The sequence below is a fragment of the Myodes glareolus genome, chromosome 10, assembly GCF_982192425.1.
Source record: "Myodes glareolus chromosome 10, mMyoGla1.1, whole genome shotgun sequence".
NCBI lineage: Eukaryota > Metazoa > Chordata > Mammalia > Rodentia > Cricetidae > Myodes > Myodes glareolus.
Genome location: NC_142035.1, coordinates 27,885,236 through 27,912,637, shown reverse-complemented (window position 1 = coordinate 27,912,637; position 27,402 = coordinate 27,885,236). Strand labels below are relative to the sequence as shown.

Here is a 27,402-nt window from a genome sequence, read left to right as displayed (position 1 = left end):
ATGTATACACTATTCTGTGTGTATGTCTGCAGGCCAGAAGAGGGCACCAGACCTCATTACAGATGGTTGTGAGCCACCATGTGGTTGCGGGAATTGAACTCAGAACCTCCGGAAGAGCAGGCAATGCTTTTAACCACTGAGCCATCTCTCCAGCCCTGAGGTATTCCTTCTTGAACAGTACATTAGATATCTACAGTATTGTCCTTCTCATGGATTCTTATATGTGTGGCCAAAGGAACAACTCTGTGCTTTTTTAAAGGCCTAGAGAAATATATTGGTACCTTTCCTCTTCCCACTGGGTTTTTATTTTGATGAATTCTTGGAAGATAATATTTCCTGCTGAAAGGAAGCCATGTCTACTTTCTTAAGTTGTTTATACAGTGACATTTGCATGTCTAAAATTCTGCTTTATATATATATATATAATTTGGTGCTGGGTATAGAACACAGGGCCTCACACATGCTAAGTACATGCTATGTCACTGTGCCATATCTAAACCCCACATTTTCCCCCAGAATGAAAGCAACTGCAAGCTATTCCCCCAATGAGCAGGAGTTCACCTTTTATTGAAAATGGTTGTATCATTCATATGTGACCACACACACACAATCCTGGAACACACCCATGTGCCTACTGTGTGTCACTGTGAACCTGGGCTTCCTCTAATGACCTGCCTCTATAGAGACAGATACCTCCTCAGTGTGAGGAATGAGGGTTGGTGGGAGTAAAGAGAAACATATATGGCCCACCATCATGTGCCTGCAAACATCTCCTCCACTACTAGAGAAGGAGCCAACCATGGCCTATAGCTTAGGCAAGCCTTCCCAGGATCCTGGCATCTGTGATGGAATTGGTACCCATCTACTTCTCTCAGCCACTTTCCTACAGATGGTATACCAATGACATCGGCTATAGCAGTACTTCCAGCCCTGTAGCAGTGAATACCCCAGATCTCTGACAGTGTTGAAGTCACCCAAAGCACTACAGCCCAGGGGCCCATTCCATAGAAGCCTCATTGGTTGCTACCCACCAACCAACACAGCAGCCTGCTGATTCACTTTCATCACAGAGGCTGGCACAGAGGCATGCTGCAGCCCCAAACCCCTGCTTCTCTTAAACTCAGAGGGACGAGGGTTCACAGACGACCCACAACTTACATGAAACCTCCAAAACTCTTATGATGTGGGGACACTAGAGTCAGCTGGGTTGCCTCAGGGAGGCCTACCCTTCCTCTTGTGGCCCACTTGCTGACACCCAGGGATCAGAAGAGCCAGGAGACAGAAGTGGGCTTGTGATTCCCACACAAATAAGAGGAATCACACAGCCACATTGGCAACCAAGAGCTAGAAATTGGGGGAAACTGTACAGCGGTCACTAGGGACAAGTCTGAGGGTTTGTGTGCATTTTATGACCAGGAGTGACAAACCTGTAATTCTCTCTGGAATCTGCATCCCTTTCAAGAGCCCGGACAACGTCTTCCAGCTGCAGAAGCTTGGTCTTCACATCATTCATCTCACTCTCCGACATCACTGATGTCACCCTGGCCTCCGTTTCCCCAATGGTGGCAAGGTGCTTGAACTTGGCCTCTTGTGGATCTGGGAGCTCAGAGAAGTGCAGTGAGGGCATCACCCTGGAAGCTTCTCCAGTGAAATGGAGCCAAGTCGGTTGGACACCCTCAGCATCCCCAGTTGGCTCCTCTGAAACCTGTCCCTGAACCCCAACAGGGGCTGGATTCCTGTCCAGAGCAGTTGGGTCCAATCTTGGCTCCAACATTTGGAGCTGAGTAGGTAAGGACAGCTTCTGGCCCTGGCCTGTTAAGGCCTTGGCAGGAGACTCTGGCTCTTTTGGAACAGCTCCCTCCTCAGAACTGAGTGGACCTTGATGGTTGTCTCTGACACCCAGGCTCTCCGGGGATCTTCTGGACACTAGGGTAGGGGCTGGGCTTGGCATGGCAACAATACTACAAGGCTGGCCAGGAAGTTCACTCCCCTTAGCTCTCCCTTGGCCAGGCCATTCTTCTGCTGGTGCTCCTGTCCGTCCATCAGGGCTGACAGCTTGCTGAGCGGGTGGCTGCTGTCTGCTGTCTGGACCCAAGGACATGGAGCTGGGTGTCCTCTCCTGCTGGCCACTCACCACAGTGGTTCCGTTCTGCAGGAGAGCACGGAGTGCATCTGCCTCCTGCACAAGTCCGTCCACCTGATCCCTGTAGGTTTGTTCCAGCTTCTCCTTCTCCAGGGTGAATGACCGGCAGATGCGCGCCTGCTCCTTGCTCATCACAGCCTGCAGCTGTAACTGCTGCCTCCGACAGTGGGCCAGGACCTCCTGTTCCCGCTCCTCCCTCCAGCCCTTCTCCAGGGCAAGCTGAGCAGCCAGGTCCTTCACTCGCTGCAGGTGTGCCTGCAGCAGTTGGTCCTTCTCACACTGATGCTGCAGGGACAGACTCTCGCAGCAGGCCGCGTGCTGGGCTTCCAGCCACGACAGCTTCTGGTTCAGCTCTTCTTCTGCCTCTCTCCTGCAGAAACACAGCCAGGTACTTCAGGTTCTGCCAGCTGAATCCTAGGCCTTTCCACTCATAGAAGAAAAAGTCACAGGAATTCCTGCTCTAAGTGCCTAACTAGCCCCTCCCTCCTTTCTGTAGACTACTTCGTGTTGGGATGCCTAGTTCCTTCCCTGGAGTCCTTTGTGGAGTCTACAACCACAGAATCATTCACCATGTCAGACAGCTTAAAGATAATGGGGTTACTATTAGGTAGAATTAAAATTCTTGTCCTTGGCCACACTGCAAGTGCTTAGTCAGCTGTGGCTGGAGGCCTTGCACCAAGTGCTACTGGGCAGCGCTGGTCCCAGGGGTTAGTGAGACAGATAAAATTGACTCCCACTCAAAAATCCCCTTGAAAAAAAAAAACCCTATAAGCAGTTTGGCCTGGGGTTTCCTGAGCCTAGACAGAGTGGGGAGAATGTGGGAGTGAGGTAAGGGCTAGACAGAAACGGCCAGCTTGGTGAGGCATGCTGTGTACCCTGGCAGGAGGCATAAGTACAGCTGCACCAGCTGTGGCTCCACCTCCACGGACAAGCTACCAGATGCCCAGCTGCGCAGCTCCCCAGGGAGGAGGAGCCTGGGACACCCTGGATGCTGCAAGAAAGAGGGCTCCCATGCCCCAGCCTTTAGGTACCATACCAGGCCCCAAAGCAGCTCATATTGAAGAGGAGATAGCTTAGGATTTGGGGGAGTATGTGACTTAAAGATGGCTGCTTCTGCCCGTCAGGAGGGCCACAGTCAGTGCCCTCAGGTCTCTAGTGGCCCCGAGTGTCTCGCTGCTATCATCCCCAAAGGGAGGGAGAAGGGCTGATTCTCTCCCCTTCACACCCTATGTTTTCTGGCTACTCTCAATTCCGTCCACCAAGGAGCGTGCCCACCTGTATGGGAACTGACGCCACGCCAGGCGCCTGAGTTGCAGCTGTCAACAGAATGGCAGGAATGCGTCCCTTTGTCGGCAACATCTGGATCCAACAAGATGACACCAACTGAACCATCTGCTCAGTCTAGCCAGTGGGAGGCTCTGGCTCCCAACATGAGGGTGGCCAGGCCAGGAGGTAGGAAGGGCCATTTTTGTGGGGTAACAACGTACGTACACTAGCTGTGTGTCCCCCGTAGCTAAGCACTGACTCTACCAAGTTGGCCTCAGGGAACAGAGGGCAGGTGACCCTTCTCAGGTAACTGACACAATGTAACCCACCACATTCAGGTTTTCCAAGTGACTTTTCTCACTAATCCACATTAACTGTCTATTTAGAGGGGCTTCTGGATTTTTCTTTCGCTACTGCTCTGATGGCTAATATTGGTTGTCAACTTTGCTACATTTGGAATTAACTAAAACCCAAGCAACTGGGTACATGTGTGAGCGATTACCTTGATTGAATCATTTGAAGTGAGAAGGCCTACCCAAAATCTGGGCCACACCTTCTGGTTGCAGCCCACATAGAAGGACATGGAAGAAGGAAGCTCACTCTCACTGGCAAAGTCATCTACCCTGTTAATGGCGAATCAATCCCACACCAGTTAGGTTTTAAAGGAGTATTTATTTTTGGGGGGGTAAAACTTACATACACACAAACCTTTACTCGTATTAGAACTTACTTCTTCAGGATTCCACCACAGACCAGTTGAGACATTCAGTCTTATGAACTGAACAACTACTGGAATCTTGGCCTTTCTTTTAAGAGAAAGTCATTGGACTAGCTAGTCCACAGCCTGAAAGCCATTCTAATATGTCTGTCTGTCTGTCTCTCTGTTTTTTTCTCTTCTATCAGGTCTGTTCCTTTAAAGAATCCTGACTAATCCAGTCGTTTGGATACTCACCTTCCTGGACCTGGAGGGAGGGGGGAGGAACTACTTTCCACAGGGCAGGAAACCCTGACTGCTCTTAGGGATGGAGAGGAAGGAGGAGAGGGAGTGGGGGGAGTGGGAGGGTGTTGGGAGGAGGGGCGGAAATGGAAACTTTTATAATTTAATAAACTTTGAAGAAAAAAAAAGAATCCTGACTAATACACCTATTCTTTAATGTCCTCAATATTTAGTGATGGGGAATACATTATCTTGCTATCAGACAAGCGAGGAGGAGGAGGAAAATAACAGAGTCTAGGCACAACTCAGCAAACTGCTCCATGACCCAAGGTGGCCTCGAAGTGAAATTCTTAGAAAAGTGTTCTCTGGGCCCTCAATGAAAGGAAACTTCCCTGTTACTAGGCACTGGATCCTGACCCATTTATATAAGCCTATGGTCAAGTTTTGGTTCTTGGCAAGCATCCCTGAACAAAACCCATCCCAAACCTTATCTGTTGCAGCTGGTCCTGGTGCCGCAGGTGCATCTCCACTTCCAGTCGCTGGGCCAGAGTGCACAGTGCCTGTGCACAGCAGTGGGCCAGCCCGGCTGGTGCAGGCTCAGGGCTCCGTGCTGCATCCTGCAAGTGCTCCTTCAGGCCCAGGATGACCTCCTGAGACTTGGCATACAGGGCCTCTAGATCTGCCTTCTGGCCCTCCAGCACGCTGACCTCAAGCTGGAATGCCTGCTCCAACTCCTTTTTCTCTTTCTCAAAGTTTCTCTTCATGACCTCAATTTCCTTCTCATAGTAATTTACCTAAAGAAAGGTAAGCAGTGCTAAGTAGGAAGTCCTAGCAGCGTAACACATAAACAAGAAGATATGAGGCAGGATGCCCAAAAGAGCTGATGACCCAGACCTGACCAGGTCCCAGGATCGAGGAAAGGGGACGGCAGGATAGTGATGTTACCAAGGTGTGCAGTGTGCCTATGCCACCCCTTCATAGTAACCCTGTGGTAGGTTCAGGGGTGAGCTCAGAAGGCTTGGGACCAAGACTGGCCAAGCACCTAGCAAGTACCATGAGTCTAGAGCATATGACAACTAAGGAGCTTTCACAAGACCAGCAGGGTGGCAGTCCACAGCCTGGAAGCCCTAGGGGATATACAAGCAAAGCCATGTCAGAGGCTTCCAGCATATCTGCCAGGCAACACGAGGATACAATAGTAGAACAGAATGGCCTGCCCTGATAAGCAGTCTGAGGAGCTGGACACATGGCTTTGTAGCCTGCGGTCCTAAATCCCCTCACCTTGGTCTCCAGTTGCATCCTGAGCTCCTGGTAATGTTCCTTCATCTGCTCCACCATTATCTCTGTCTCCAAACTCATCGGAGCGGAGTCACCCACGAACAGATTGCCTGCAAAGAGGACACTCTATGACATTATGTCTAGGATACCTACAGTGCCTTCTTGAGCCTTTCATCTGACTTCTAGAGGGCAGCTTTCCAATCTGGAACATGTGAGTACAGGTTGGCGAGAAGGTCTCTCTGCCCTCCACCAGCACTGTGTAAAGAACAGGGTTGGTAGTAAGGGTCACTCTGCCCTGCAGGAGCACTGTGGTTGAGGATTCTGGGAAAGAAGGAAGAGTCACACTGTTGTGCAAGTTGATACTACAAAGAACTCAGAGGTTCAAATCTTTCTCAAAAAAGATTTATCTATATGTGTTTTGCATATATGCCTGGGCACCATCTGTGTACGATGCCCATGAAGGTCACAGATGGATGTCAGATGCTCTGGAACTGGAGTTACAGATGGTTTTGTGGGCTACATGTGGTTGTTGGGAACTGAACCCAGGTCCTCTGCAACATGTACTTAACCTATAAACTATCTCCCCAGCAGGGTTCGAGTCTCCACCATATCACTGGTTACTAAGAGAGAACCAGGAGGCTCCGGCTACATTCACCGGGCCCTTTAACTCTCTGAAAGATCCTTGTCAGACGGTGGAGTCACTGCACTTAAAGTCTGACTCCAGATGATGCCAGAAGCACAGAGGAAACAAGAAGACAAGGCAGAATGGCGACAGCTTCACAACCTCCCTACTGTGTAAAGCTTCATGCCCGAGGCTCCACACTCTTGAACACGCTCAAACACACGGGCTCACGTATTCAGTCTCTGTCCCAGGGATTCTGGCAGCCATTCATGTTCCACATAGTTAAAGTCTCTACTAAGTTCCTCTTGAAGGGTACATGATCTTTTCCTGCTTTCCAACATAAACAGCTGTAGGGTACATGGAGACTCATGAGCTCTCAAAGACTGGAGAACAATGCTGAGGGGTGTGGACGGCCACAAAGTAACTGGGTAGGGGTGGTGAGGGCTGCTGGATTTCATGGGCAGCAGAGAGATGGGGGCCATGAGTGTCCACGATGCTGCTGAAGAAAGCAGAGCTGGAATGATTGCACTGATGACAGCCTGGTACAACCAGTGGGAGGGTAGAGACTAGCCCGGTACCCTGTCCTCCACAAGGGCTCTGACATTTCCACAACCCCACACCTTGGTCTCTAGAAAAGACCAAGAACACTTCAACATGGCCCTTGTCTTAACCCACTGTCCAATAGCTAAAGAGCCTCTAGTGTGGTTTCAACAGGACCCAGCAGCCAGGACCTTGCTATATGACATTCCATGCCAGTGACCTTCCATGTCTAGCCCTGTCACACCTGTGTTCTCATAGGATCTTCTGTGGAAATAGGCTCCTAGGGCAAACCTGTATCCTCCAGGATCAGGTAATTATAACGTCTGGGATTTCTACAAACATAACAAAATCTTCCACCCTCCTCTCCTTATCTCTGACCTCTGGGCTGCCAAATTAATGTGCAGTCATTTGGTCATGTCCAAGAGATCCACCCTCAACTTACCCTCAGGACTGAGCTCTTACCTGCTGGGCCACGTCCAGGGAGCCGCCTTCTATGGGTGCCTGGGGTCCCTGAGGGGCTCTGTCGACTCCTGGGAAGCCGAACCCGCAGGCCTTCTAGCTCCGTTTGCAACTCATCATTGCGGTCCTGTAGGTCCTGTGTAGGCAGAGCCAGACAGAGAGGCAGAGCCTCCTCCAGCTGCTGCAGCCACTCAGCCTTAAGAGGCCAAACCCAAGACTAGCCCCATCTGCAGTCAGTGTCCACTACAGGCTAGACATATAGGCAGGTGTAGATTCTGGATTTCCAGCATGTAACACTAAACCTGGATTTAAGATTCGACTATCTAAAGGTCCTAGCAGAACTAGTGAAACCATGTCTTGACTTTCTTGTGCTTACATCACTGGATATATATGAAAGGGGCTCAAGGAGAAAACGTTGAGGCTGTGCAGAAACCAAGAAAATTTTCAACAGGTGCTGCTCACCACCAGGATGGTGGCATGGCACATGCATGGGGCCCAACATCTCGGGACATGTCTGGGGCTAAGTTTTTGCTCCCTTCTCATAGCTGCAGTGGAACTGGCACAAGGTTCTATAGCTATCGCTGTTAGGCCAATTGTTTTAGATTAAATGCTATAGAATAGTGATGCACTTAGCAGGGAGAAAGGATAGTATCTGGGAAGCAGAAGCCTGATGAGGTACAGGTTGCTGGGCAACAGGAAACTGAACTGGGAGAGACCCCTTTGGTGAGGATGAAGAATCTGCCTTTGTGACAAGCAACACCTTGTTTGCACTTTAACGACCTATGTCCGGATGAGCAAGCTAAGACACCTGCTTGTTAAAAGCACAGGAAAGAAGTTTCTAGCACACTTTCCTGGGAGGTCTGGGGTCCTGCAGAATCCTGGGAATTATGACAACAATCAGTCCTGACTGTAGTTTCATATGCCCAGTTCTGTGATTGCACCAACCAGAGGGTCAAAAGCAAGGCCACGTGTTTTCCCAGAACATGCATCTACGCAACTTGTAGGGCACTCCCACTGGAGAAAGTTCAAGATGGATCACAGGAAGAGGAACCAAGGACACACGTAAAACAGTAGCAGTTCCATTTCTGAGTTTGTTTTCTGTCTAATTCTTTACAGTCTTCTGCAATGTGGGAATCAATTTTCATATCATGTAAAAGTATATTGTAACTCTTGGTGTCATGAGCATGCCTATAATGGCAGCCCCAGAAATAGCTATAGATTTTCAGCAGGAATTGACTCAGAGCAAAGCCTTACGGTCAGTGGAGCTGTAAAGAATCACATGCACCCAAAACCAGCTGTCTGCTTCATCCACATCCTTTAGTAACATTTTCAGAGAGCTATAAATTACCACTTGTCATATTTTTATTATTGTAGTAAAAACATGAGAAAAATAAATGACTGAAGAATAAACTCTATTGACCTTAGATTTCCTATCTGTCGGTGGAGTTTATTATTGAGTGGGTTTGTTTTATTTTGGCTGTGGAGACAAGACCTAGAACTTATGTATGGTAAATATGGGGGTTCTCTAATGAATTACAACCTTATGTAAAGTTTTAAGTGCCCATTCCTTGAGCGCCCATTTTACTTATCCTTGGTCACTTGGCAATGTTGTCTATGAAGGGTTTGCCTCTGAAGGTGATTCTAGAATCACCAGTGTTATTTCTAAGACTGCAAAATTTTAGCTGGGGGTGGTGGTGCACACTTTTAATCCCAGCACTTGGGAGGCAGAGGCAGGCGGATCTCTGTGAGCTCGAGGCCAGCCTGGTCTATAAGCCTAGTTCCAAGACAGGCTGCAAAGCTAGAGAAACCCTGTCTCGAAAAAACAAAACAAAACAACAACAAAACACAACACAAAACAAAACCTATGCAAAATTCTACTAATTTAATAGTCACGACACTGAGCAGCAGCTACTGATTTACTCTCCTTGATACCTATGATATAAAGGAGCAAACGGCCTATGGGCTCTAATGATTTTGTTGTTTGTTTTTGATACAGGTCTTGCAACACTGCCCAGGCTGCCTTGTATTTGTTTTCTTGTGGATTTTGGAGGTCACTGTTTTTTGGAGACAAAGTCTCAGTAGCCCAAGTGAACTTCCAACTGGCTATGGAGTCAAAGATGAATGACCCTGAACTCCCAATACTGCTGCCTCCACCTCCCAAGCCCTGAAATTATAAGCAAGCATGTGTTTGGCTTAAGACTGACCTTTAGCTCCTGGGTGCAAGAAATCCTCCTGCATCAGCTCCTGCATTCACTGAGACAGCACACTACTACACATTCCAGTTCCAGGGGCAGGAGTTTTTAACCACACATATGCCTCTCTTTGTAAATAATGTTTCTGGTAAATTTTATATAAATTAACTTTTGGTAAATTAAGCTTAACACCAAAAGCTGACTAAAAGATTTGTGACAGATCACTTTATAAATCAAAGGTCTTTTCAGTATCACTAATAATGAACCATGTTAATTCTGATTCTCCTTTCTGTTCTTCTCACACTGAAACTTCTTTCAGATTCATCCTGGGAGTACAGTCAGCGACGCCTTCTGTCCTGGGATTTGACTAGTCACTGGGATATCTGCTGCACAACTAAGCAATGCCATGCATGACTGAGCACAGCCTGAATAAGAAGTTCTTGCTGGAAAAGATGCTCCTGCAGTCACTTGTGGGTCACCCTACACCTGTAGACCAAGGAGGGGAGAGAGGTTGAGGCCTCACATGGCCTCCAGGGTCAGGATCAGGGAGTTTCTGAGAACCCATAGTGCTGGCCCTGTGGAGCTGGTCCTCCCTTCCTGTCACTGCTACAGGGAAGGCTATAGGAGCAGCACTCAGGGATGGTCAAGATGGCCAAGCCGACTCAGAAAGGCACGCACCCTGCACTTGAGCTCATATTCTTTCAGGATGGCTGTGAACTGTTCTTCTTGGGCCAGGAGCTCCATGCTCTGAGGCTCCAGCTGAAAGTGAGAAACGTGTACACATCAGCATATCAGGGTCCCTGGGAAGACAGGCACTGCCCTGACTATAACCCACCACCCGCAGGCACTTCTCTGAAAACCCAGAATAGCAAAAAGGCTCACCTTGTCCTTCAGCACAAACTGGATGTCACTCTGCAGGCGCAGAACCAGCTTCTCTGAATCTGAAAGCTTTTCCACCACTTCCACGATCTCCTTCTGTAATCGGCTATTTTCCTAGGAGACGGGGGTGGGGGTGGGGGGTGGACAGGGCTCAGGACACAGAGAATGTTCACGTCGCTTCTCTGTATGCAGGAGGTCTGTTCCTGGCTGCATTTCTCAGAAGGAACCCCAAGAAAGGCAGGGAGGGCATGTGGGTGTGTGCTGCCGCTGCATCAAGCCGGCAGAGTGTGCTGTTGGAACCCACAACGTCCTTTGGCACACCCAACAACTCCAAGGTGATTGCTTCCCCACTGGTTCCCCTTTTCCTTGCCCCCACTCCCATGTTCGGAAAGTTCATGAGTGACAAAAGAACGGCCTGGTAGTGCGCCATTTTTGAGCTGCTTTTAAAATGATGGGTTTGAAGTTGTGTCGCTGTGGCTCAGAGGTCAGGCGCAACAGGAGTGGGTGTCTGTGGACACGGGCTGTGCTGGGAAGATGTCAGGAGTGGGTGTCTGTGGACACGGGCTGTGCTGGGAAGATGTCAGGAGTGGGTGTCTGTGGGCACGGGCTGTGCTGGGAAGACGGCAGCATCACACCAGGGTTACTAGTCAGTTACGTCCAGATACTCCTACCACAACGGGCAGGGACTGCAGGACTGCAGGACTGCAGGGTGGGAGGGGAAGAGACCACAGAGGTCTTTAGGCATGGGGCAGCAGAAGAAGCTGGGCACAGAACAGCAAGAAGGCTCACAGGTCAGTGCTTCTGGAGCTTGGCTGTGCAAACAGCTCAGACAGCTTTTGGGACACAAGGCAGGGTAGGTACAAGGCATCAACATTCACCAAAACCCTGAAAGCTGTGCCTGCTTGAGACTGTGAGCCCAGGCCAAGGGGGCAGTATCTAAAGGTGTTCCCAGACCCTAGGGACGCAGTCACACTTGGCTGCGGAAACTGACTCACTCTGATTTTGAGTTCACAGGACTCAGAACAGAGGAGGATGGAGCAAAGAAAAGCCTCTTACTCTGCGTGAGAGCGTGACAGCACCCTGCTCTGCTGTGGTGGTTTGAATGGGTATGGCCCCTACAGACTCACGTGTGTGAATGTGTGACCCATAGGGAGTAGTACTACTAGGAGGTGTGGCCTTGTTGGAGGAGGTGTGTCAGTGTGGTGGTGGTCTCATACATGCTCAACCACACTTGAGACAGTTCACTTCCTGTGCCTGTGGATCAAGGTGTAGAACTCTTGGCTCCATGTCTGCCTGCATGCTGCCATGTTTCCTGCCATGATGACAATGGACTCTGAATTGTAAGCGGGGGGGCCCCCAATAAAACGTTTTTGTTTATAAGAGCTGCTGTGGTCATGGTGTCTCTTCACAGCAATAGAAACCCGAAGACATCTGCCAACATGTGCCTTCACAGTTTACACCAGGGATGCAGCCCACCTACCTTCAGGGCCAAGGTCAGTTTCTCCCGCAGACTGGTTTCTTCAGCCTGGAGGCGGCCCACATCCTGCTCCAGCGCAGCTCTCTGCCTGCGGGCTTGCTCCCAGAACAGCTCCCGCTCCATCTCTACCTCTGACCGCAGGAAGCTCAGCCTTCCTCTGTACTCTTGCTCTAGGTGCCTAGGACACAGCACAAAACACACAGTCCCACTTGGAAGTGTAACTCTGCCTCCCTGGACACCTGTCCTTGAAAATCCCCCTCTGTGGAACCCTGTCAATCTACTCAGAAGATGACCTGCGGATGCTACAGATAGGCGCACTGGTGGGTTGCACCTCTCATGGGCTGGTGGAGGTGACCAGTCAAGAGGGCTGGAGGGGTGGTGGTGGACACATGACCAATATTCAAAGCTGCCTGCAGAGCCCTGGGGTGAGCAAGTAGGCAGATCTCTGGGCAGGTAGCCTGGATGGCCTCGGCCTCTCTACCTCCTGCACCCATGTTGTACCACACCATACAGGCAGCCCTGGCTCACGAACTCAAATGCACATCAAGTCAGCCTCCTCCTCGAAGAGCCAGGCTGCATGAAGCCTGTGGACAGTGAATTCCTAGGGACCAGAGGAACAGGTGTGGGTACTTCTCCCTCAGGTTCTGTTCTCATCTTCTGCAGCTGCTGCCAACAGTGGGCAAAGTGGACCAAGCCTAGAGTTTCCACTCTAGCAGCAGCTGCCCGGGGTTTCCAAGTCTGAACTGCAGGGCTCTTCAGCAGGAGCCTTAGGCAGTGATAGAACCCAAGAGAAGGTGTGAATTTATCCTCCATTGGACATAACCTGGACTTTTATCTTAACCCAAGAGCTTTCCAGAAACAATTTTCAAAAAGGAGGGAGATGGAGGAAGGGCAGCTGTGACTTAGGAAAAACACAACAAATCTGATTTATGCTCAAAAAACAACTTGGGGAACTTTTGTTCTTTAAAGATATTTTAAAGGTTGGGGATTTTAGCTCAGAGGTAGTGCTCTTGATTAGCACACATAAGACTGTGGGCACATTACTCAGCTCTGGAAAAAAAAAGAGTAAAGAGATATTTCTGCAACGTACTTTATCATATTTGGCGATACCACCCCATTTAAAAACCTTAGCAATGGACAACAAAAAGGAAGTAGATAAAAGATTGTACACTTGGATCTCCGCAGTCATCAGGAAAGTGTGTGCGTGTGCGTGTGTGTGTGTGTGTGGTGGGGGGTGTTCATGTGTGCCAGAAGTCAACGTCAAATGTTTTCCTCAGCTGCTTCCACTCTCACAGAGCCTGGAGCTTGTGATTCTGATAGGTGGCAATGGCCAGCAAGCTCCAGGAACCCGCCTGTGTCCGTCTGCTCCCAGTGCTGGGGGTGCAGATGTGTATTACTGTAACTAGCTTTTTACATGGGTGCTGGGGATTTGAACTCAGGTCTTCACGTTTGTTTAGTAAGCACTACACTGAGTGATCTTCTCAACTCCCTGTAATGCTATCTTGTAAGTAATGAAAGTTTATAAAAAAAGAAGCAAAGATACTCTCTAGAAAGTGAGATTTCTGGTTTTACCTGTGCATTCTAAATTTCTTTAACAAATATATACTCCTCGCTAATTTGTACTAATAAAACTCTAACCTGACCATGAAAAGTTTCTGCAGAAACCTACTGATAATTTTCTACTGCTATGTGATGGGATCCACAGGCAAGGGCTTCACTTAGCATCTCCATGAACCCCTCAAGCAGGTTCACACACAGTAATACTGTGTGTATTATGATCCTCTGCGCCTAGTGAGATAGTTCTGTCAGCTAAGTGCTTGCTATGCAAGCATGAGGACCCCAGCTCCCCAGAACCACACAAGAAGTCAGGCACAGTAGTGCACACTTAAAACTCCAACCCCAGGAAATCAGGGACATGAGAATCCCTGGGGATAGCTGGGATCCAGCCTATCCTAATCAGCCAATTCCAGGCCAGTGAGAGACCCTGCCTCATCAAACAAGAGGGGCAGCCTAAAGCTGACCTCTGGTCTCCAGATGTAGGCACATATGCAGGCACATGCAGCCTACCGCCCACATTCATTCCTGTATAAACACACACACACACACACAGAGAGAGAGAGAGAGAGAGAGAGAGAGAGAGAAAGAGAGAGTGTTTATGGGCCTCTGACCCCTCCCCCACAAAAGACATACCACCAAATCTTCCCAGATGGCTAGGAGAGAACCAAGTCCTATAAATGCTGACCAGGAAAATCAGTTCTTTATCTCAAACTGCGATCCAAAATCAGTTTGCTTTCAAAACCAATTCGGAACACAATGTTTAAAGAGGAGACTCTTCTGTGAGCATATTTACCAGCTCAGGGCTGGTTAAATGGCTGCTGCATGACCCTGAGGGGATGGTTCTTGGAGGTAGAACTGTTCCCCACAGTGAGGAAGCATTAACTCCCAGTGTCACACACAAGGAGCAGCTAGCAGCAAGCCCTGCACACACTCTGGACCCAACACTTGGGAGTAGTGTAAAGGTGTCAGGGCTGTGTCAACCCACTGGGCATATCAAGGGAGAGAGAATGACACTCAAGTGCTTGCACCGGCCTGTCTTAGTCAACTGCCAGTGTTTTTCTACGTAAGTTACTCTAACTCTGAACCATACCCAAAGCCCCTTCTACTCTCTAACAACAGTTTCACTCTGAAAACAGAGACTTCACGAGCAGTGCTGAGAAAACACGGAAGTGAGGGGAGGTTCTTAGAGTAGCAAATGCCAACACTGTGAAGATGAGCGGTAGCCTGGGCCAGAGCACTGTGGGAAGTGCTGCGGGAAGATTGGGAAGCCTGTAGTCATCAACTGCTCACGAGAGCGGAAACATAACAAGCCATTTCTTATGGCAACACCGTCCTGTGATAAACCAAAGTCGTCTAGCCAAGGGGAAGACGTGCCTGAACCAGAAGGTCAAGTTCACGGACTCCACCACTTCGTGGGTTTTATGCACACCATCCTATGATGAGCTCAGGTGTGCCTCGAAACACTTAAAAGTAGATACCTCACTTCTAGCTTCATTAAAATTACCACTGTTGTATCAAGGCACTGGCGCTGGGAGTGAGCATGTCCATGCTCATATACATACATCCACATGCCTCTTCTCAGGTCTGCACAGAGCTAACGGTCTCACACGCGTTTATCCACACTCATATATCTCTCCACAGCCTGGCACTTACACACTCGTTCTCAAACACAGCTGCTGTCTAGCTCAGATCCTTATCTCCATTATGTCAACTTGTACACAACCCTCCCCACACAGCTGGCCTTCTCCGGAGGGGCCCACGTGGACACAGCAGCCCTGTCCTAACAGAGCTGGCCAGTGTGGGGCAGCACTGGCTGCAGGAAGGGAGGCAGGACTGTTCTATATAGCAGCAGCTCTATGGGAGCTCAAGGGCACAGGCCATGGGGAAAGGGGAGCTGCTGAGACTTCACAGGGAACCAAAGGCCACAGGTGACTCTGGGAGGCCTATATATAATACACCCCGCCTGACAAAGTGTGCAGATTGCACTCCTTGACACTTCTCAGACCTAAGGTTCTTACACTCCCTAAAGAAATAAGCTATCGTTGAGATGCATCAGGACTAGCCAGGCACGTTGGCCCAGGCTGTTTATAACCACAGCTACTCAGGGGACTGAGACATAGATTCCAAGTGGGAGGTCAGCTTGGGGAGCTTAGTAAGACTGTCTTAAAATGACATAGATTTCATTTCACTATATAAATAAATATAAACTATATAAATAAAATATAAATTATATAAGTAAAAATATGTACGCAAATAGCTTGGATGTAGTTCTGTAGTACAACACTGGCTTAGTATACATGAGACTCAGAAAGAAGGGAGAGAGGAACAATGTAAGACCTGGACAGAGAATGCTTGGGTTTCAATTGCATACACCCATGAGTAATTGTGGGCAAGTTATGAGCTTGTCTGACTCTCCATTTCCCTGCCTGAAATGGGATTGAGATGGGTGTTGGGGGTTAGGTGAGGCAGCACTGACACAGACAGCACCCCAACAGCCTGAAACCTTACCTCCTTCCTTAACCTCTGGCTTTGGGCTGCCCTACAAAAATGTCAGGTCACCTTGGGTGAAGGAAGTAATGGGCTTGTGGTCTAAATCTAGCATTTAGCAGAATACAAGCAAACTGATAGGAGGGAGAGGCTGGTTCAGTAGCGTGGAGATCATCCTGAAGAGCCTGTGGTACCCAAAGCCCACTGTCCTCAGCTACACAAGGTGTTGTCTAGGCTGCTGTGGCTCCAGTCTGACCTATGTTGTTCATCTCTAATAGGCCCCTGGCCAGGTGGACTCAGGTGCCAAAGCTGCATACAAGGTAAATAAAGGAGGACGAAAATCCCTGTGAAATCCCCTGCACTCTCATCAAGCCTGTGTGGGAGGCTTCTTCAAGATCTTGAGTAACGCTCAGAGAGACGTATGACTCCACATTCCCAAGCTATCAGGACTGCTGTGAAGAAGCATGGCCTTCAGATGCCACAGTACACATGACAGGACACATAGACTCCTCAGCAGGTAGACGCCCATTCCACACCAAGTACCTTCCCTTTTTCTCCCCTCATGCTGTGCAGGCCACACTGATACAAGCGGTGCACTCAATGTTAAGAACACAGATACGGGACTGGCCCCAGCACACGGGAAGAGCTGAGTGAAGAATTTAGGCACAGCAGGATTGGGACTCTGGTCTTGGGCAGGTCTCTCTAGCTCAATGCCAACCAAAGATGGAGAAGAGGGAAAAGCAATCAGCACTCTCCGGCCCACATCCTAACACAGAGCTGGGTGATTAAGAGTATCAGGCATTTGAGCACGTAGCTGAAGCTGCCCAGGAAGCCTGAGACTCCCACAGTGGAGCTGGGGATGCTCCTTCCATACTGTAGCCCTAGAAATCTTCATGCCAGGATTTTCTCCAATATCTGGTTAATAAACCCAAGAGGTAACTTTGTGTTTTTCTTTTCGGCCCACCCAGCCACCTCTCTCACTGACCCCTGTGGATCAGTGCAGGTGCTGTTCTTCCAAATCACTCACCATCTTAAAATGTAGGAGCCTGATAAATCCATGGACAGAGCTAAGGTTTTCCCCATGGCTACAGGCACACTGGGGACACCAGGAGTCACTGTACCCACATCACAGAAAGCAGGACACTGCTTGTCAGATGCAACCCTCCCTTTTAGAAAAGGTGTTCCCAAAAGTTGTCCCAACTTCTACTGGCTCCAGTCAAATGGCATCCTTGGCCCCTGGCTGGTGCCCCCCTAAACGGGTTGCTCACTGCTGCGGCAGCCCGGGACCTGTAGCTGTGGGCCCACACATACTTGATTTTCTTTTCCGTGAGCTGTTCCAGAGCGGAGTGGCAGTCGTCCATCTCTCTCACGAAGTCCAGGTTCCTCTTCTCAGCTTTCTCCAGGTCCTGCCTCGCCTTGTCCCGCTCACGCAGCAGCTGCTCCACTTGCCCTCTGCCATGGAAGGACAGATGGGATGCCGCTGTCAGCCTGACAGACTTCCCTGAGCCTCACAGCCGGGTGAGACCTCACTGCCCCCCAACTACCTCCGCTGGGCACTCTACTACTGTGGCCATTTTACCAGTGCACATGTTAACATAAGCCAATGACTTCCTCAATGGTAAGCTAAACCAGATCCCAGCCCATCGGAAAGGTTAACATTCAAATGGACTTCCTTTTCCTGTTGCTAGCCTTGGCCAGGAATCCCTTGGCTGCTCTCAGAAGCAGATCCCTCTTAAATCACAGGGTTTCTGCCTCCACAACGGTGAGCCCCAGAATCAGCAGAATGAGGGTCAAGCTCAAATCTTCAAACATCAATAAAGTGGCCGACTGAGGTCCCGGATATATGGATTTCTAACTGTATCCCATGTTTGAGGATGCTCTGATCGTTAATTTCAGGGACACATAACCCAAGCAGTAGCAGCAGAGAACAGCTATGGGCCCTCAGGCCTCCTCTGCTCTGTCCATCTGAGCTCTGGTTACAAGGGCAGGAAAGCAGGGAATAGGTAGCCTGGGAGCCACCAGAGGAAACTCTGATGAGGCAGGGAAGGTGTGACCTAAGTTCCCAGGAGGTGGACCCGGCCAGCGGGACCCTAGTCCCCATTCCCTGGTGGGCTCTTACTGCTGGTAGCTCAGTTCTTGGCGGTAGCAAGCCAGGGCTGCCTGCTGGATGACACCATCAACTGTCAGGAGTTCATTGTCAAGGGCCCAGGTCAGCTCCAAGAGGTTCACCTTCTCATCCACACTGAAGTCCAGGCTCTGGAATCAGCAAGCCCCAGAAGGCAGGGGAGAGTAAGGAGCTTCTCCAAATGTACTCTGTTCATCTGTGGCAGCTCAGGGGCCCATACCCACAGTGGCAACTATAGCCAGCACCTGCTTCTTCCCTCTTTACAAGTGTCTCTGGTTCTTGAGGTGCTCCTTCTTAACCCCAGTAACTCAACTGGGCTTCCCCATCATGCCGTGGTCCCTAAGACACCATTTCATAGGTGGGTACAACCCCAAGATGGATAGAATTCTTCCTTCTACCTAAACAAATATAAGATGCGGTAAGGAGCATCTCACCTCAGCACATTACGTGAACTGAGAATGGGGCCCTTCCCCTTTGAAACCAAGTTTTATGTACTCTGTAAGCCTGTGGATGCCCCATGTGAAGGGGCTTGTCCTACAGCCCTACCCATCACAAAAGAGAAGACCTAAGTCCTGACACAGTCACCTGGCATTTGATGTCCAACTCCTTGGCACCACTTGGGCCCCCAACAGGTTCCTTTTTGTGTGTATGGAAAGGTCTCACTATGTAGTCCAGGGACATGGCAAGAGTGCTGGGGGCCACACAAGTGTACCCTTCCTTATAAGGGTTTCCAGATGGAGCCCGGGTCAGAAAGTTACAGAAATATGTTACAGCAGCAGTGGCTTCTGCCTAAGTAAAAGGAAGCTATCAAATCTGCCCTGGAGGGCTGTGGAGATGGGCCAATGGGTGAAGTGCTTACTGCATAAGTGTGGGAGCCCAAATTTGAATGCCTAGAACTCAGTTAAAGCTGGGTGCCTTAGCTCACATCTGTAATGCCAGCACTCTTACGGTACGATGAAAGACGAAGGCGGGAGGACCCCTGAACCTAACAAGCCAGTTAGCCTGGCATACGCACTGATGAACAAGAGAATGTGTCTCAAATAAGGCAGAAAGCAAGAAACGACACCTGAGGTTGTCCTCTGACCTTCACATGTGCACGTGTAAGCACACACACACATGCACATCAAAAACAAAATGAATAAAGCTAGCTGGGTGGTAGCTCATACCTCTATTCCTAGAACTCATAGAGTAGAAACAAGAGTTTTTTAAAAGGTAAAATGTATAGGAATCAACTACGCAAAGTAACGCCAGAGTAAGCACAGGGAAGCTGATAATTTCTATATGCTGAGGAGGGAAGAAATGGAAAACCTTCCCTTTGGGGTTCCCCTGCACGGGGCGGGGGTTCATCAGTGCACAACTCACGCATGGCTGCATTTATTCTCTGTGAACACGTGGCCTCTCATGCCCCTTGCTCAGCCCCAGGGTTCTGGACACCACCCAACAGGGCAGCCACAAGCAGATCCAAACCTGTAAGATCTCCCTGCCGTTCTGAATGCCCTCCTGGGCCCATGCAGAGATGACCTGTTCGGGAAAGGCAAAGCCACTGCCATCGTCGACACTGGAGAAGAGGCGCAGGCCTGTGCACACGGACACAAGGGACGAGGTCGTGGCTGTATGGCAGCCGTTCTCCTCCTGCACATCAGGAAGGAAGATGCTCTGAGTACTCGGGTGTCTTGAGGCTGTAGTGTCTGTGCCCTCTAACACATATCTTACCTTGCCAGCCTGTGTTCAGTATCCTGTCTTCTCAGCCAGGCTTAAAACAAGAGAATGCATACCCACAATGAACTGACCCCCTTCCCTTGGGAAGAAGCATAGCATAGCCCGGGATTTACCTGGGATCTCATGGTTCTACAAGGGATAGAAGTGGGAATGCACCCAGTCCTTAGGCCCCAGACCCTGGCCTTGCAAGAAAGGATCCCTGGGTACCTGCTTTTATCTATCATTAGTACCTCATACCTGTTAGGCCTGAGTCAGCTCTGGCCAACTCAGCATCATATACAGAAGGCCAACAAAGGGATCTGGCCATTTCTTCTTATGTTAAGAAAGTACACGCCAGGAAAACCCAGACTGAGAAAGGAAATTACAGACAGGCCCAGAAAGAAGGCAGAACAGCCCAAGCAGAACCCCACATTTCCCAGAACTCAGACCCACAGGCCAGTGCTAAGCAGTACTATAGAGGTTTATGGGACAGTAAAGTGGTCTCCCAGAGGGAAAGCTGCCCACAAGGCTTCTCGACTACCTGGACCCAAGGGCAAGAATGACTTCCCACCCTCTCCTGTTCCACCTGGGTTCTTCCCCACCCGTCTCAGCTGTAAGAGACCTTGGGAGTGAGGCAGGTAATGCTTCCTTTATTCTAGGGCCTGTGGTCGGGAACTCCGGGCACCCACTGAACCCAGGACCACACCCCGTACCCTGCATGATTTCGATGGGTTGCTGTGAACTCTCCTCGTCACTTCCAGTTCCTACATCTCCTTTTCCTTTTCAACATTCTTGTGCTGAAATATGTTCTCCAACACTTACCGTCCTGTCCTCGCCCCTTCCTGGGACTTGGCTTTGACAACTCCCTCAGACCAGCCTGAAGACGTCACATCAATGTGTAGCACCCGGGCAGAGCTTGCAGGCAGTTTCTTCGCCACCTGCAGCTCGTCTCCCTTTCACCCCATACAGCTGCTCTTTCACCTGGCCCTGCCTCTCCTGCACACCCAGGGAGTTCTTCCTGACCTGTGTGGCTGTCTTACAACCCTACAAAACATACTGCCACATTTACAAAAGGAAACAACATCTCTCCCATGCCTTGTGATGACCACCTGTGCATAAGCTCTGATACCCAAATGCACCGAGGAACTGCTCTGTGCTCCAGCAGAAGGGCAGGACTGATGGGCATCTCTCTGGAGCTGATACATCCACATAAAGCCAGCAGAGCCCACACAGGACGTGGTATGCTCAACCCTGCAGTCAAGCAGGTCACTCTGCTGAAATCTTTGGGAGTCCTGAATGCTGCCCAAAGTAGGAGACAGACATTCTAAAACAAGAGACATAACAAGGGCAGGAATTTAGTGTTCTACAAACTAAAGTCAGAATCTGCCTTCTCTCCACCTTGGCAGCATGTGCCATAATATGCTAGAGCAGTGTGTGTGCACTTATACACTACGTACAATGAATATAGGCTTATGTTAATGTTGACATATATTCATGTATATATTATGAGTAGGTGTGAATATGTGCCATGCATGCAAACACACAGTAGGCTTATACAGTAGATAAGTATCTGCTGTGCTTATGGATGCATCTATAGCAGGTACATAGCTACATTTGATAAACACTTACAGAAGATCTGTGTATACAGTGGGTGCACATATACAGTGAATGAGCAACTGTTTACAGTGGCTATGTATGTACAGAGCCTGCACTTGTGCTTACAATAGGAGTATATATAATAAGATATGTCTGTACATGGGTCACAAGAACAATGGATGTGCTCATGTCTACACTGGATGCACACATAGAACCTGAGTATGTGTCTACAATGAATGGGCATATACAGAACCTGTGCATGCCTTCAGCAGATGTGTACATACAGAAGGTATGGAGTTAACAGCGGATACAGATTATATACTGAATGTGCAGAGGCCAATAGTAGGCGGTGCAGAGACAAGACTCATGTACAGTGGGTATGCATGTACCACAGATGTGAATGTTTCCACCAGCAGGTTCAAAACACACTGTGGATGTGTAGGTATGGTGCACTGAATGTCTCAATACTTGGTGAGACATGTACAGAGTCTAAACACATCTACATACAGGAGATGTGCAGGTAGAGTAGATGTACACAGGTCTACAACACATATACACATACAGTGGATTTACATGTGTCTTCAGAAAGTTCAAATGTACTATGGATGTGCACATGTCCAGAGCGGGTGGACACATACAGAAAATGTGTGTATATAGTCAACGAGTATATAGTGAACATATATGTGTACAACTGGTGAGCATTTACATTGTGAGTACATGGCAGATCTATACATAAAATGGAGGTGCTATGTCTACAGCAGGAATGCAGGTGTGGTGGATATGTGTGTACTCAATGAACTGTGCATGTACAGAAGATGTGTGCACAGTGAGCACAGTAGGTACGGATGCATGCTGCTGAATGCCTGTGTTGTACAGTGGTATGCAGGTAGTTTGTGAGCAGAGAAAACAAGATGGGAAGTTGGTCTAATATCCATAGTGCCAGGAACATGGAAGCAACTTATCGTGTGCAGGAAAGGAAAAGAAATAAGATATATGGAGAGGAGCTGCAACTTCTAGACCATGACCGCTGCCAAAGGTGAGACTTTGCCAGATGAAGAGGCAACTTTTGGGAAGGACATGGGACACACAGTCCTCCTCATATGCTAGCCTTGAGTGTACAGGTAGTGTTGGGCCTTCTAGAAGGCAGGTCAGACTCTGAGATCCCATTTGATAACAGTTGCCAATGATATCAAAGTACAGGAGACATGGCCTCACTCAGAGGGAGATCCAGCTGAACCAACACTGAGTATGGCTCGGGAGGGGTCTCATCTTCAGGCTTTCAGTCTTGATTTTTTGTGTTCCTATGTAGTGCTGAGAATAGTGCTGGGATGGCACATACTGGGCAAGAATTTCACCACGGATGCACAACCAGCCCCTGGTATTTCTGACTTTAAGGGCTGATGCCATTTTGCAGTGTGCTTGCCCTGAGTTTCTTTGCCTATCTCCAGTGATTTTAGTTAAAAACTGAGATTCTCAAATGCACCTGCCTATACCAAGGCCTGTCCCCAGAGCTAGCTTGTACTATGTCTTGGTGCTAATAAATAAGTATTGGGCCAGTAGCCTCTGAGAAAAGTAAAATTCAGGACTTCAGGTCAGAAAAACCTCAATCCATACGGAGGAAGAATCCCAGACCAGCTACACTACTTTTCAATCCATCCTCAGTGTGTAACAGGAGAGAGAGAGAGAGAGAGAGAGAGAGAGAGAGAGAGAGAGAGAGAGACGATTGTCTCACTGAAAAACACCACTCAGTTGCACATCTGAGAGGCCATGCTGAGGAGCTAGCACGTTCCTCACAGTGCGTTATTCTCTGGAACATCCTGAGGTTGATGCTCAGGTTGTCCCCATGTTACAGATGAACACAGAGCCCACAGAAGGTGAAATATGCCGTCAGGAATGCTCAGGTCTGTGAACACGCTTACGCAGCTTCTGGGCTCAGGGCCGTGGCACTGGCACAACCACCAACAAGCACCCTCATCGGATCAAGTATTGCTGGTGTTGGAATATAATTCTCCCCTTTTACCTGATAATGAGACCAAGGCCTGTTTGGTTTGACCAGACTGGAAGCTTCTGGAAGCGAAGGAGGCTCATGACCGAACAGGCCAAGTTGAAACTCTGCAAGACTCACTCTGCCATCTCCATCTTGATCCAGTTTGCTGAACAATTCTTCAAGTTCCTAGACAAAAAACCCACCACCCTTCAGGCCTGGAGAGTCACCTTGCTCTGTCCTTCTCGCTCTAAGGACCCAACAAGGGCACTTGGCTTATCCAAAACTAAACTGTCCAGTGTCCACTGGGGAAAGGACCTTGCTGGAAACCCAGCCTGAGCCTTATAGTTCATGGTCCATCATGGATACAGGGTAGGAACAATGACAGAAGGGACCTATGCTATCACCACAGCCAATTTCCTAACCAAGCCTTCCCAGAATGGTGCACAGACCGGGGGTGTAGCCAGGTCAAAGGCGCTGTGTTGGGCTGGGCAGAAGAAGAAGGAAGGGTATTTGTTCTGGGTAGAAGCCCGAGTGAGGGTTTTAGAAGCAGTTGAGACCCTTGAGGGCAGCCATAAGGTTGTGAGGACTGTGTGGGTGAAAATGGACTCTCAAAGGTATCTCAAACCTATGGCCAACAACCCTGGGAGCCATCAAAAGATTTGAGATTACAAAGCACAGAAGCAAACAGCTGTCTGGAGGTGAGCTGCTTTTCCAGACCCAGCACTAAATGTGCCCTCTACAAATACCAAGTCACTGGGGCGGCCTCAGGCCTTCACCTGTTTCTCAAGCCCTTGGAGCCCGATGCTTTGGCAGACCACAGCCAGTTCCTGCTCGTTCAAGTGACCACTGCTGCCAACCCCCAGCTCATGCCAGATGCTCTGAACCTGGTTCTCAGGAGTGTTGAAGGAGGGGTTACAGGATTTCCGGGGTGTCCCGAAGACCTCACAACCCCAGGATTGCAGCTGGCCTGAAGCAAGGGAAGGTCACAGTTAAACACTGACAAATACACTCAATAACAAAGAAAGCAAATGGAATACTTAGCCTTATGGGAATTAGTTACTTTCATAAAACAAGTAACACAAAAGCCACTGTCCTCCAAGGAGAGCCAGGTCGAGTATTCCCAAATGACACCATGGGCTAGGTAATGTAGAACACACTAAAGGACCTGTGGCCAGCACAGCCTGATCCAAGACATAGATCACAGGATGTTCTACCCAATGTAGGGGACTGCTGTGTACAGGTTAACGAGGCCTAGAATCTGCCCATGACCCATGGGTAGTTGGAAGTTTCGTGTCTTCACAGATGGCCTAGTGTCTTTTCCACAGCACAGACCGGCTCCACAAATGCATCTACTAGGCCCCTACCAGTCCTTTACAGGTGGCTTAGGAGGACTTGGCACTCGGCCGCCAGAAGAGTACTCAATCTCTTCACCCTAACACATAGGTTCTTTCATCACTGGTCTCTCCAGTGATGTTGAAGATTTACAACAGCTTCCTGCTGTCCTCTGGTCTTGCCAGTTTGGTTTTAAAGAGCCTCACAGTGTGCTCCCCACTTGCTCATTGAAGCATGTGCCACATTCACGTTCTCACTGCACCTCTTCTGAAATGCCTGCCCTCGTCTTTTGGACTTTCCTCATGAAGCAGTGCAAAATCATGACTCCAGACTCTGACTCTTTCTTCCCTCAGTACCTAGGGTTTGGGGCTTCTCTCTTCCAACCTCAGATGCCTGGAGACAGCTTTCATTGATAGAACAAGAAGTCATGCTGTGTGGTTGTAGAGTAGGCTCTGATAACACAGAAGACAGGCAGCCCCGCTGGCAGACCTTGTGTGGGGAGACCTGAGCTATTCGCTATGAAGAGCCCTGACCTGCTGGGAGGACCCTTCACTGGCAGTCCACATCTGAGACTCAGTCCACTCTGTGAGTCACCTTCACATCATCCCATGCTTCAGGACTCAGCCTTCCTGTGTCTCAGCAGAGGCCCTGGATACCATGACACTGAGCCAGGCTACCCACCTTCTTCAACCCCTTATGAGCACCCCAATCTTCTTCCCAGGGAAGCTCTGCAGCAGCAGCATGACGCTTTTGGCAGTTGTAGCCACAGAGGCCTGCTGTGAGCCTCACTTTTATTCCCAAACTCACTAAAAACCCTCTCAAGCGCCTTGGGTCGCACAAAGCGAGAGGTGCTCAGATTGCTTCCAGTCTGCTGAAAGGCTCAGAAAAGCCTGGGCAGTCCCTTGGCCAGCTCCTCAGGGCATGCACAGTGACCAGGAACATATGTCATCCCCATGCTAGCAAGCTCCTTTTACCACTTCTGCAAGCACCACTGATGATGGCAGTTAATTATACATTGTCTTTTGACTTAATGATTTATTTATTGTATATGCATTGGGGTTTTGACTGCATGTATGTCTGTATGAGGGCATTGGATACCCTGGAATTGGATTTACAGCCAGTTGTGAGCTGCCATGTGGGTGCTGGGAATTAAACCTGGGTCTTCTGGAAAAGCAGCCAGTGTTCTTAACTACTGAGCCATCTCTCCAGCCCCCTACATTTTCTTCTTGCTTTGGAATTGTTTGCCACTGGCCTTGGTCTCACCTCCCCAGTTAAATTCCAGGATTCAACTATTTTTATGTGTGTGCGCTCAAGCGAGCACATGTGCACACATGTAAATACATGTTCGTTTATATCTGTCAGTGTACACATGTTTGCTGGTACACATACATGGGTGGCAATGTCAGGTATGTTATAGTCACTTACCACCTTGTTCTCCAGGACAGAGTCTTGCCATGAACCTGGGGCTGGGGAAGACTAGGTGGTCAGCCAGCTCTAAGGATCCCACTGTTTCTGTCTTGCCAGTGCTAGAATTACAGATGTGTACTGACAAACCCAGCTTTCAGTGTGAGTGCTGGGAATCTGAATGCAGGTCCTCTGGTTACATGGTAAGAACTCTCCTCATGGAGCCAACCCCAACACGCAAGCACTATTTCATTACCTTTCACCACAGAAACAACGTAGGCAAATACGAGTTTAAATATCACTTCCCTATAAAGCCTCCGTACTGTCTCTTAGGGTACGTCTTTGGAAAACTTTTTGTGAATTTCTATACCTCCAGGAACATGTAATACAACCGCCATCCCAGAAAGGTGCAGATGTATTGTCCATCCGGCTCATGCCTGTGCACCCAGGGCATGTTTGGATCTCAGTATCACATGCAGACCACAGCAGCTCCAACGGACAAGAGTCCCTGGGCGAGCCATACTCTCCTGAAACTGATTTGCTCCAACTGTGGGAATCTGGTGGCTGTATGAGGCTCTTCCAGAGCAGGAACACATGCTACTCTCTGCTGGGGGACAACTCAAACCCTGGTAGAGCCTGAGGCGACCCCTTCACAGCAGGAGAACCGGCAAGCAGGCCAAGCAAAGCCCTTTGGTCTCAGACTCCAGGGCAATACCTAGAGCCCACAGGCCATGAATCAGAGTGGCAGGACCCTGCAACCTCAGCCAGAAGCCTCTATCTCAGGAACTGGTCTTGGGGAAAACTGAAGACCGAGTGATCGTCTCATGGCTGTGACACCAACATTCTAACCACGCCTGGAGAAGGAACCAAAGGGGTCACATACACAAAACATGTAGGTCTCCAGACACTGCCCTGTCTGACAATGGCTCTCAGAGCTCTCAGCAGACACAGCATGAGCCATGAAGCCATAGGTTACCTTGTGCTTCAAACAATTCATTCTGAGGCTCTTTAGCACTCTCAGCATCTTCATCTGACTTGAGGCTCTGTGGAAGAAGCGAGGAAAAGGATGTGAACCATCAGGAAGAAGTACAAAGGAAAGCGGGGTGGGAGGGGCCACTGAAGATGCTCTGGGATGGAACCCTTAGGCTGACGCTAACAGGTTGGGGTCCCACTAAGCGAGCTTCGTGTGTTATGAAGACTAACGCCCTCTTGAGAGCAAAGAGTTCAGATTTGAGTTTGGGCACGTGTCTTACTCTGCATATTTGGGCTCCTTAGCATAAACTACCAGCAGGTCTCACTGAAAACACAAAAAGTTCCTGTATCCCACAGCAGAGTGTGGCCAGTTTTACACACCAGCAGTTTTACACAACTGTACAACATCCCACTCGTGGGACACCTACAACCAATATTGCGGTATCGTGGC

The 27,402-nt window shown here is 49.3% G+C and overlaps 1 protein-coding gene across 3 annotated transcripts in view; it reads right to left on the bottom strand.

Annotated features, from left to right (window-relative positions):
* Positions 1-27,402, bottom strand: part of Ninl (ninein like) — a 68,729-nt gene that overhangs the window by 10,132 nt on the left and 31,195 nt on the right. For all 3 annotated transcript variants that reach the window (XM_085697254.2, XM_048453256.3, XM_085697255.2), the window contains exons 5-17: positions 26,956-27,022; positions 24,020-24,210; positions 23,277-23,429; positions 19,430-19,594; positions 17,957-18,093; positions 17,149-17,289; positions 11,797-11,971; positions 10,320-10,430; positions 10,116-10,196; positions 7,249-7,381; positions 5,628-5,734; positions 4,833-5,140; positions 1,428-2,513 (exon numbers count right to left, since the gene is read on the bottom strand). In XM_085697254.2, coding sequence (XP_085553380.2) covers positions 1,428-2,513; positions 4,833-5,140; positions 5,628-5,734; positions 7,249-7,381; positions 10,116-10,196; positions 10,320-10,430; positions 11,797-11,971; positions 17,149-17,289; positions 17,957-18,093; positions 19,430-19,594; positions 23,277-23,429; positions 24,020-24,210; positions 26,956-27,022 — 2,855 coding nt within the window. The remainder of the gene's footprint in view (positions 1-1,427; positions 2,514-4,832; positions 5,141-5,627; positions 5,735-7,248; positions 7,382-10,115; positions 10,197-10,319; positions 10,431-11,796; positions 11,972-17,148; positions 17,290-17,956; positions 18,094-19,429; positions 19,595-23,276; positions 23,430-24,019; positions 24,211-26,955; positions 27,023-27,402) is intronic.